This window comes from Trachymyrmex cornetzi, unplaced genomic scaffold (genome assembly GCF_001594075.2).
Source record: "Trachymyrmex cornetzi isolate Tcor2-1 unplaced genomic scaffold, Tcor1.1 scaffold1929, whole genome shotgun sequence".
Classification (NCBI taxonomy): Eukaryota; Metazoa; Arthropoda; class Insecta; order Hymenoptera; family Formicidae; genus Trachymyrmex; species Trachymyrmex cornetzi.
Window position 1 is genome coordinate 30,543 of NW_017296560.1, and position 11,757 is coordinate 42,299.

General features: G+C 36.8%; 1 protein-coding gene across 1 annotated transcript in view; it reads left to right on the forward strand.

Annotated features, from left to right (window-relative positions):
• Positions 1 to 1,876: 1,876 nt before the first annotated feature.
• LOC108759547 (transmembrane protein 35) overlaps positions 1,877 to 11,757 on the forward strand; it is a 15,237-nt gene continuing 5,356 nt past the window's right edge. Inside the window, exon 1 of the mRNA XM_018505038.1 lies at positions 1,877 to 1,987. Within this exon, the coding sequence (XP_018360540.1) occupies positions 1,877 to 1,987 (111 nt within the window). The remainder of the gene's footprint in view (positions 1,988 to 11,757) is intronic.

Sequence of the window (11,757 nt, forward strand, 5' to 3'; positions counted from 1 at the left end):
GCAAAAAATCTTAAAATAGTAATTTATGTTGACTTTGCTTTAGACGTTATTGTTCGAATTCAAATGTTGAATTGATATATTTCGTTATTGGATATGGTCAACTTTAACCCCCTCTATTTCCTGAACGGGCTGTATGCTCATCTTGAAATTTTGCAGGAGTTATTGGGTCATTATATGTAACTATTTGGCATAATAAAAGTTTCAAAAATCGAGGTACCGAAAACGGGCATTTTCTGCGGAGGTTCTTTGTCGATCGTCTGCTCGTAAAATAAAAATAACTTCGATCAAGCTCCAATTAATAAAATCAACACTTTATGTAATTGTTTCTAATCTAATTTTTCTTTTCACATACGAAAAAGTTAATTTTATCTATGTTAACAGAATAATTTTAGGCTTCTCATATGCTGCAATAAAAGATTTTATCTCGTTACCTGTTGTTCACTCTTGCTCCGCTGTTTCTACTTTCGGATCAGTTTGCTTCTTTCTCATTTTTAATTTAATACATGGTATTGATCTTGCTATTTATTTTGTCCTTTGTACATTTTTAAATATACTTTCTTACTTACAAACTTATTGATATATGTTAATATTTTCTTTAATTGCTAATTAAATAATATTACTTATTCTGTACAATTCCATTAATCTCTGTATATTTATATGTTAGTGTTTATGATCATCTTTGCTAGAATCCGATCGAAACTAAAAACTTTTGACTGAAACCATATGCTTAGCTTTTCATAAATATTAATTTTAATATGTGTTATTATTTCAATAATTAAAGTATGATATTTATGAAGAAAAATTATATTATATATGGACATGTCTATACAAATGGCCTTTATAGGATTTCTAATTTTATTTTTGGTTTCAGTATCGGTTGAAATTGACATATAGTCGAGTATTTCGATTCAGTTTCGGCAAAAGTTTTGGTTGGATTCTAATCTTTGCATATTAATATTTTATTTATTATTATTATTATTTTGTCATTGTAATTATTTATTTATTAAAGATGTAGGCTTAGAAACAGCCTCATTGTTGATGCTTCAGTAATTCTTGAAGTGCTGCTTTTTACTACGTTTATCTTTATATATATATATATATTATAGCATCTGCACACTTCAATAGAATTATTATTAAATTATTATTAATGATACAGGCATTATTCGATTAATCAAGGAATATATCTATTGTCGAGTTAATTTGTAGGTTGCATTTATAGATTAACGCTAGGTATTCGCCGATTCGATTTCGAGAAGGGAGAAATAAAATTTTATAGTCAGTTCGAGATGAGAGATAAATATAAAATTATAGAATATATACATATATTAAAATAACTGTCGATGCCAGAAACAAAGTCCTTTAATTTTACAATGACAGTCAACATCAATTTGGAAGTCGGTCGAAGTGGGACCTAAGCGAGCTAGGGTATTCTACATCGATTAACGCGGAAGAGAAGCGGCTGAGTATCGATTAGAAAATAGCCGGCGCAACGACGTCGATACGCGCGCGTCGGCCGTTGACGTCACCGGCCTGGGGGTCGGGAGTGAAAGGAACATCCATGCGCCGCGCCACGCTTGGCAGTCGCAGAGGACGTCGGGATGACCCGCGCCATGGACATCATCGCCGTCGCTGTCGCCGTCGCCGTCACCGTTGCAGCCGCGACCGCCCACTAACGCGCTTCTAACTCGCGACGCACGCGAGCATGTGCTCCTAGACGCGCGCTGTGCCCCTCGCCGCCGACGCCGCCGGTCCTCCGTTACCCGACGACGAGAGTAAGATCCGCGCTCAGTCGCGGCCGTCCGCGTCGCGTTCGCTTCCGGCGATAATCGATCGGCGGCGTTTTCGCACGAAATCCGCGATATCCCGGGTTATCAAGATGGGTTCTATAGTGCTCAAGTCGCTCTCGGTACTCCTTGGCATATTCTTCGTTTTTGTCGGCACCATGAAGCTGACTTCGCACATCAGCAAGGATTTGCACAAGGACCTGGTGAGTTGTCCACGAACAAGGAATCGATGCTCTTCTTTGCTTATGTGATATTTAACGGAACAGTACCCTGCGATTATATACATCAGGAACGATAAATGATGATGTTAGATTCAATAAACGATAAAATTTAGTCATTGTCAAATGTATCTCTCATTATAGTTGAAATTATAATTAGGTTTAGCAATGAACGCAACTGACAAGTTCCGAGACGTGAAACTGATAAAAGTTATTGTTCACTGGGGTTTAACATTGTCGAAATTGGCAGTTAATTTAATTTATGTTCATTTCTACCAATATAGATTAACTTTAATTTCAATATAATTTATTCTTTATCCTTTTTTTATTCTTTTTTAGAATTAGAAAAAGATAAAAAGTGAGTTGAAGCAAGATTAAAGTTAATCTACATTGATAGAACCAGACATTGATGTCGTTACGTTTAACAGTTTAATGTTTTTACGTCAATATTATTAAGTTTAACAGCGTTGAGATTGATGGATGATAAGTGTTTTACGAAAAATGATTTAAATTAGTATATATTTATCTTGTAATTACTAAATTACCGTCCTATAATTGTTAAATTGTCTTATAATTATTAAATTATTATATCATTTAATTATAAATAATTGGCAACGGTCATCGCACGCAAATTTCCACTTCAAAAACTTCCGCGCAATTAATAACATTAACTGATCTAAATTTAAGCTTCCGCTTTAGATTTCAAAAGTTATTCGTCCGATTTGCAACTGTCAGTCGATTCATCTAAAAATCATGCCACAAACGATGTTTTATTATTTAACTGATTAATTAAATAATAAAAAGAAAATCATTTAACCGCGTCAAACTGTCTAGCAGGCTGACAGACTGGACGCCATTTGTCACACGATAGGTCATCTCTTTTCGTATTATTTTTATGTAATTTCACGAACGTCAATGTCGACGTCGATGCCAAAGTGGATGGATACGTCGAGTGCAAGCCGCCTCGTGTATCCGTCCGCTCTGTCACAGCCTAGCTTTGTTATGTAACATTTATATACTTGAAGTTTGCCGCCGCTACCCTTGATTCCGTCGCTACATAATCGCATACGCGCGCGCTTAAGACAATAACGTTTTCTCTGGTTTTCCCTTGCCCAGGGTCGCCGCAAGCAGGTGTGCAAATTGTGCACTGCCCAAAGATGCATTAACAAGAGAAGCACCAAATTAAGTTTTAATCCTCCATCTGCAAACATATTTTTACTTTTTTATCTATGATGGATTTTTGCCCAGCCCAATTTTTTTACTGTTCTAGACTTTCAAAAAATGTGAAAAATTTCAAGATTATTTTTCAATATCTGTTTCGCAGACAAGATCCCTATTGACAAGATATTTTTCAAAGGGGAAATTGGACTCTAGCCTCCTTTATTTACGATGAAATTTGAAAATGAAATTTTATTTGTATAAAAAAAAGATTCAAATTGCAAAAAAAAGTTAAAAATTAATTTTTCAGTCCAATCATATATGCACGCTTCCGTCAGATTTAATTTCTTTCAAAATTGTATATTAATTCAGAAAAACCAAAATCTGATCGCAAAATCTAGTCGGAACAGATAATTATTTACAATATTAAGAATCTTTATTTTAGATAATTATTTATTTGCCGCTGCTATTAAAAGTTTTTAATACATACAGGGCCACATACATACGTACAAAACCATTTTAGAGCACCAGAGCCCCCATTCTTGAAAAGAAACATACGAAAAATGAAATATACAAGGTGTTCAGCGTAACGATCTGCACGATTTCTCAGATACTTTTGACAGTTAAAAAAAATTAAAAGATGAATATTCATCTGTTTATTTGGCTATAACATGCGATAAAAGAATAAGAAATAAAATTTTTTTTCATAAAAAAATCAGTCATCTTAAATTTTTTAAATAGCACCATACAATTTTTTTCCCATAATATTATAGGAGTCTTCAAGACAAATTCAAATCACTACCAAAATGTCACTGTTATTGATGTTTTATTGTTTTTATTGATACTTAATATCAAATTTGTAACATTATTTGTAGTATCTCTCACTAGACACAGAACATACATACATACGTGTACTTATTTAATAATAAGTATGTAATAATAAAATCAATAAAACATCAATAAAAGTGACATTTCGATAGTGATTTGAAGACTTCTACTATAATATTATAGAATATTATAGAAGAAAAATTGTATGGTGCTATTTAAAACATTTAACCCTTGAACATCACACTGGGTTACGGTAACCCAGTCCGTTTGAAAAAACGCGCGGCATTTATGAACAATCAGAAGTGTGGAGTGGGAGCAATGGAAGGAAAAAACTTTCTTTGCATTGATGCATTAGATCCCGGGATAAAAGCAAGAGAAGACTCCAGGATTATCGTAACCCATGTGTAGTGAAATCAGGCGAAAATAGTGTGGTGTTCAACGGTTAAGATAACTTTGATTTTCTTATTTCCTTCTTTAAATTTCCTTCTTTAAATTTCGTTCTTAAAATCTTTTTTTAAATTTTTTTATCGCATGTTTTAGCGTATATAAAACAGATGAATACTCACCCTTCGATCTTTTTTTTAACTGTCGGAAGTGTCCAAAAAATCGTGCGGACCGTTACGCTGAACATTGTATATGTTACGTATACTGCAGTATTTCCCTATTTTTTCGTATACGTTTCTTTTCAAGAATAGGAACCTAGAATACCGATTATTTTTCTAGAATGTAAAAAATCAAAGCTTTATTAATTTCGATAGTACACAATTTTTACGTTTCACATTTTCGTTCTAGGAAAAAGTAACACAATCAAATTACGCCTTGTCTAAAAAAGATATTTAAAAACTTATCTTATTTAAAAGATTAGTAGTAAATAAAGTAAAGAAAAATTAATAGGAGCGGCAAAATCTCCTTTGCACAAAGTCGCTTTTTGTATTAATGGCGTGCCTGCCCTTGTCAGCCGAAGCTCTCAGCGTCCGTTTCCCACGATGCTCAATTTCCGAATTGTTAACGCTCCAGAGATGAAAAACTCGACAACAAATACGGGTGACACGGTTTACATGGCGCTACGTTTATCGGGTTAACGTTTGGGCACACAGTGGCCCCTTCCTCGGAAAAATGTGACGAAAGGCGCAGTTGATCGATCCAACGAATTATTAACCGATGTTCCACAGGTTGATACACGTCGAACAGCTCCCGGTTATACGATGATGTTACGTTACTGGCGATTATTTCTTCAAAATAGTCGAAATAATTTTATAAAAGAGTAGAATATCAATCTTAAAAATAGAAATAAAGGAAATTTAGCAACGCTATGGCAATGAATTAGTGTGAATTAAAGAGTAAAATAGTAATTTATACAATTTTTTATAAAGTAGATTGTTTTCAGCACGTTTAGACCTGTATACATATAAAATGATTTTTGGACGTATCTTTGTATAGAGAGAAATAGTTTTAAGTTAATATTTTAAAGAATTGGAAAGAGTAAGGGCACTAGGAGTCGGGCGCAGAAGACGTCGCGCAAATAATACACTTATAAAAAGTGAAACTTTTTTATTCACTAAACGCGCTTACATGTTTCGACTCATTTTTGAGCCTTCCTCAGAGCAAACACACACTAACATATATAAAGTAAAAGTTATCCTGTCATATTTTAATTGTGTCAATTAGAATAGACAGTGTATCTGTGATCGTGCGTGTCCGATGAAATAGGAATTTTTTAATTATATAGTTATTATATTATTTACATTTCTGATATTTTTTCCGATTTCATCCAGGTGTCTAGGAAAAGTTAATACCAAAAATAAATAGTATTAAAACTATTACATTCTACAAACTAAAATTATATCTAATGACAAAATGTCAATAAAAATGATTAAAAAATTCGTAAAATGTCGATAAAAATTAGTTTGGAACAAATAACATAAACACTAGTGAAATATGAGCAATAACAATATTTTCAATCTTTTTATTTTTTTGACTTTATTTTCTACAACTCTCTACATTGGTATAATTTGACATTAATTTCTTGTAATCTTTATTTGAAATAGCCAAAGAAAAAGAGCATAAATTGTTGCGAGGAATGCGAGGTAGTGGTGCCAAGTAATATTAAGATCTTCAAAGCATTTTTCTACAAATTATATTTTTTAAACTTTGTGCTGCATTCTCTTGAAAAGTAGCAAACTAATTTTTATAATTTATTTTAAATTCTTTAAAAAAACAACTGGATTATGATTTCTTCATTTAATTATTTAAAAATTATCACACGTAAAAATTACGAGGAATCAAAATTAAATGAAAAAGCTAACTCTTTTCAAATCATAATTAAAATTCAGATGTACTTAAAAAAACACATCGAATTAAAAACGTTTTTGCCAATTATATCAGAAAAAATATAATAAAAGAGTAAAAGAATAAAAAAATTATTGACATATTGTTGACTCAGTGACGAAAAAAAGTAACGCAACAGTAGGAAGTTTCGCTCTATGGTGGAATTGTATCCTCCTTCTCAATTAAGATCGACCAAACATCAAAATTATATGGCATTGCGAGTGTGTCGGTTGCAATGAGGCTAAGGGCGTCGGAAAAAAATACAATTTTTGAAACCTGATCGATTGTAAGGTGCGACGCATGCCGTGTCACCTAGCTCGTTATAGACGGTATAAAAATACACGCGGTAATGCGCGCTCGATAATATATAGGTATCAAAGTATTACAATATATTATGTAGTATTAAAGATCAAACATTGATACGGTCACATACAATGGAAACACACAATTAATCATTAATAGAATTTTATTAAATCTGAAGTATTTAAGCAATAAATTGATTATTAATCAATTAATTATTATTTGTAATAAGCATAAAATGTTTTATTACTGTTATATTTTTCCTTTTATCGAAAACCGATTTTCCATTTCTCGTATATGATTTCGTAAAAAAATGTAAATCTTTTTTTGCAAAGTATAGACCTCTGTTACACGCATTGATAAAACCGTTTTGGTAAAAACCGTTTTTATGAAACTGGCCAATCATAACTATTCCTCGGAAGAATAGAATGACTATAATTGGCCAGTTTATTGTGTACCAGTATATTCGCACTATGAATTAATGAAATATGTTACGCGTATTTAATATTACGGCTTAATGTAAATTTTTAATGTAAATTTGGACTATCGATGGGTCATTCTGCTATTTCAGAATCTCCGACATTGCCCAACGAATGATATTAAGGTAAACACTCGTGCAGATTACTTGGTCGACCGCCAATAAGCTCGCAAATGCTGGCGAATGATATTTATATACTTCGTGTATTAGAATAAGTCAGGTTTTCTACAAGTCCTCGAATTGTTTGAGGCTGCCAAAACGGGCTCTCGATTATTTCACCATTATGTAAATACAATGCGTTCAGCAAAAGTTAGTTTTTTTTTTAGAAATGAGCACAGCAAGATGCATTTTATTTGTTTCTAAAATAATTCTTTTCCTTAACTCTTGTATAGATATTTAACCTTTAGACGGCATTTTTTCATTAAAATAGTAATTCTTTTTTCTCAAAAATTTTGCTGTATAAGTAACATACACATGCCGCAAAATTTCGAGATTTGAAAGCCACAAAGTGGCTTTCCCGGTCGTAAACATACGATCATATATAAAAAATATTTATTTTCTCAAAAATAGTATTTTGAGGGTTTTTGATATCGCTGATTCTAATTCTGAATATAGATTTATAAAATTTCGAGCCTTAAGCGCAATATTGACAACATAAATGAATATAAATGAATAGAGTCAGAACTTTCCTTTAGCATTACCCAGAGCTAACGACGTGGACGTAGAAAGTTTATAGCTTCTTTTTTATTTCCTTTTTTATTTAGTTTTGAATTTATTTTTTTTTCTACTTTTTTCTTGTGTTATAATTTTTCACTTGTTTATGTTTTTATATTTTTTGTATATTTTTTATACATTTTATAATTTTTATTTTTTAATATGTACACATATACGTACATATATATTTAATACATTTAGTATTTAAAATACCACTAAACGTAATAGTATTTTAACCTAAACTCAAGAGCCACAAAAGTGGCTTTCCCGGCCGTCTAAAGGTTAATTATACTCTATTCGCAAATATTCGCATCCCACCTTTTCAATCTATCCTAAAAATCCCTGTCCTTATTTCCCAACCCCGCCACATTCCAAAACGCTATCTCCACCGCTTTCCCCTCCCCTCCTCTTCTCCTACATCCCTGCCCTCTCCCCCCTTCGTTCGAATTCGCAAATATTTTACGTCAAGTATAATATCTATGCTTCAAATGAGAATTATATTGAGGACTCATCTAAAATTAAGGAAGAAATATATAATTTGTTATTCGACTTCCGTTGCCGGTGTATTAAGAGTGAGCAGGTGATTTTGGAGCTGGCAGAGCAGAGAGTGTGAGAGGAAAATAATAGCGTATTCGATTTACTGACTCGACCCGACTCCAAATCAACAGTCTGTTCTTTTTAGCTGCATTTCTTGTATAATTTAGCTCTTCTTTTGCAGCTAAACAGAACAGACCATTGACTCGGGTCGAGTCAGTAAATCGAATACGCTATAAGAGAGGTGTGAGTGAGTGAGAGTGGGTGGAGGTGAAAGAGGGAGTGGAGGGAAAGAAGGGAGAGTATGGGAGTGGAAGGAAAAGGGCTGTGAAGGGTGAGGAAGGAGAGAAAGAAAGGTTGAGGTTAGGGGACGTAGCTGGGGTAGAGTGCGAGGAGAGCGGGGAGGTTGACGAGGAGACGGAAAGGTGGGGATAAGTGAGATCGAAACAGGAAGATTAGGTAAAGGCGGAAAATAAGGTCTGTTCGGGAGTGATTGGAAGCGTGGTAGAAAGGCAGAGAGTGAGTGAGAGGGTAAGAGATGGGGAAAAGAAGAGGGTGAGAGGGAGCGGATGAAGGGGATAACGGATAGGATTTATAAGATGGAGAGGGAAAGGAGAGGAAGTATGGGGGACATAGAGAAGTTTATGAAAAGGAACAGAGAAGGAGAGAGTGGAGAAGAGGGAGAGGGGAAGGTAGAGGAAGTGTTTGGGAGTAGTAAGAAGACGGTAAGATCTCCGGGAGAAAAGGGAGGGATGGGGGTATGAGAGAATTATTAAAGGAGATGAGGGATGAAATGAGGGAGGGGTTATTGGGAGTAAGAAAAGAGATAAGAGAGGTAGTGGAGGGACAGAAAGAGTAGATGAGGAAGGAGGTAGAGAGAATGAAAGGAGCGCTGAAGGAGAGGGAGGAAAGGTGGGAGAGGGAAAAGGGAGAAATGGTAGAGACATTGAAGGAGATGGAAAGGGAATTGGACAAAATGAGAATGGGGGAGGGGAGAGGGAAGGGGTGAGGGTAGGAAAAGGAGAGAGAGGAGATGGGGGAGGAAGAAGGGAGGGAGGAATGGATGGAAAGGATAAGATTGGAGAGAAAGAGTGAATGGAGAGAAAGAGAAGAGAGGAAAAGGAATATTATAATAAAAGGGGTAGAGGGGGAAAAGGGGAGATGGAGGGGAAGAAAGATTTTGGGAAGTATAGAGGCGGGGGTAGTGGTTGAAAGAGTAAAGGAATTAAAGACTGGTAGGTAGGAGAGGGGATGGATGGGGGTGATAACAATGGGGAGTGTGGAGGATAAGGGAAAGATTTTAAGAAGTAAAAGGAAATTGAGAGAAAGGGAGAAATGGATAGAGGAAGATCTAACGTAGAAGGAGAGAAAGATGAGATGGATAATAAGGCAGGTGATAAGGAAGGAAGGGGGGAAAGCGAAAATGGGGCAAGGAGGGTTGTGGATAGAGGAAGTGGAAATGGGTTGAAGAGAGGGAGGAATTGAGGGATGGAAGGGGAAGGATATTGGGAAGGGAGAAAGAAGCAGACAGGGAGAAAGGAAGAGGGGAGGATGAGGAAAGGGGAACAAGGGAAGGGGGGATAATAAGGGGGGGGGGGAAGGAGAAGGGAGGGTGTAAAGGACAGGGATAGGAGGGAGAAGACGAGCGGGGAGGACAAAGGGGTGGGGATAAGTAGGGGGGAGGGAGACTGGGAGGATAATAGGGAGCAGGGGGCGAAGAGGGGGAAGAGGGGAGGGATGTGGGAGAAGAGGTAGGGAGGGCAAAGCGGTGAAGATGGCGTTTTGGAATGTGGCGGGGTTGGGAAATAAGGATAGGGATTTTTTGGATAGATTGAAAAGGTGGGATGCGATGGTTTTAATGGAGATATGGGTGGAAAAAAAGGGAGGGAAGTATTTAAAAAAAAGGTTGCCGGAGGGTTATGTATAGAGGGCAGGAGGCGAAGAGGAAAAATAAGACAAGAAGGGCAATGGGGGGTATGTTGATGGGGATTACAAAGGAGTTGTATATGGAGGATGAGGGAAGAAAGGAAGAGGAGGGGGTGATGTCAGGGATGTTGAAAGTAGGTAGGAATAGGGTAAGGATGGTGGGGGTGTATATAAATATGGATATGGAAAGGAAGATGGAAAGTTTGGCGGAATGGATGGAGGGAAAAGAAAAGGGGATAAAAACTGTGATAGGGGGGATTTGTGATAGGGAAGAGATTGAAGGGGAGGAGGAAGAGAAGAGAAGGTCTAGGGATAATAGGAAAAACAAGGTGGGGGGTAAATTGGTGGAGTTTATAAGGGAGAAGAGTTGGTCTATACTAAATGGCGATATAAAATGGGACGAAGAGGGTAATTGGACGTATACAGGGGCAAGGGTGGTTTCAGTAATTGATTTATGTGTTGACGGATGAGGAAACAAGAGAAGAGATTGAGTATTTGGAGGTGGAGGATGAGATGGATTCAGATCACCATCCCTTGGTTGTGTCGGGGTGATCCCGATTGATCACGGCTCGATTGGACACCACCAATCACAGCGACCGATGCTTAGGAGCTTTGTAGTCTCAAGCGCTGTGAGTGGTTCGTGTCCAATTGAGCCGTGTCTAACTGGGTGCCACCTAGTTGTGTCATGGAAAGGAGGGAGAGAAAAGGAAAAAAGTAAGGGAAAGGAGGGGGGAGGAGTGTGGGATGAGGAAAGTAGAATGGTATTCAGAAAGAGATTGGAGGTAGTGGAATAGAGGGAGGGAAAAGGGATGGAGTGGATGGAATGCATGAAGGAAACTGAAGGAAGAATAAGAGAGATATTGGGGGTTATAGAGAAGGAGAGAGGTAAAGAAATGAAGGTAAGGGGATGGTGGGATAGGGAGTGTAGAGAGAAGGAGGGGGTGAGAAGGGTATTAAGGGAGTGGAGGAAAGGAAATAGGGAGGGAATGGAGTACAGGAAAGAGAAAAGGGAGTATAAGGAGTTATGCGAGACAAAAAAAGGGAAGAGAATGAGAGATGAGAAAGGAAAATGGAGGGGGCGAGGAATGAGAGGCAGGTGTGGGAAATAGTAAATGGGGAAAGGAAGAGACGGAAAGGGATAAATAAGCGGATAGAGATGAAGGAATGGGAGGAATATTTCAAAGAGTTGTTGGGGGGCGTGGAGGGAAGAATTGTAAGGGGAAAAATTGAAAGGAGAAGGCAGGGGAGTGAAAGGGAGGAGATAAGGAGGGTGACGAGAAATTTGAAGGACGGAAAGGCAATGGGGATAGATGAAATTCCGAATAAGGTATGGAAATATGGGGGAAAGGGGATGGAGGAATGGATCTGGAAAGTGTGTAATGAGGTTTGGATAGGGGGGATGGCCAGAGGAATGGAAGGAAGGAGTGGTGATGCCAGTAAAAAAAAAGGGCAGAGGGAGGAGGTAAAGGATTATAGGGGGGGGGCGGGG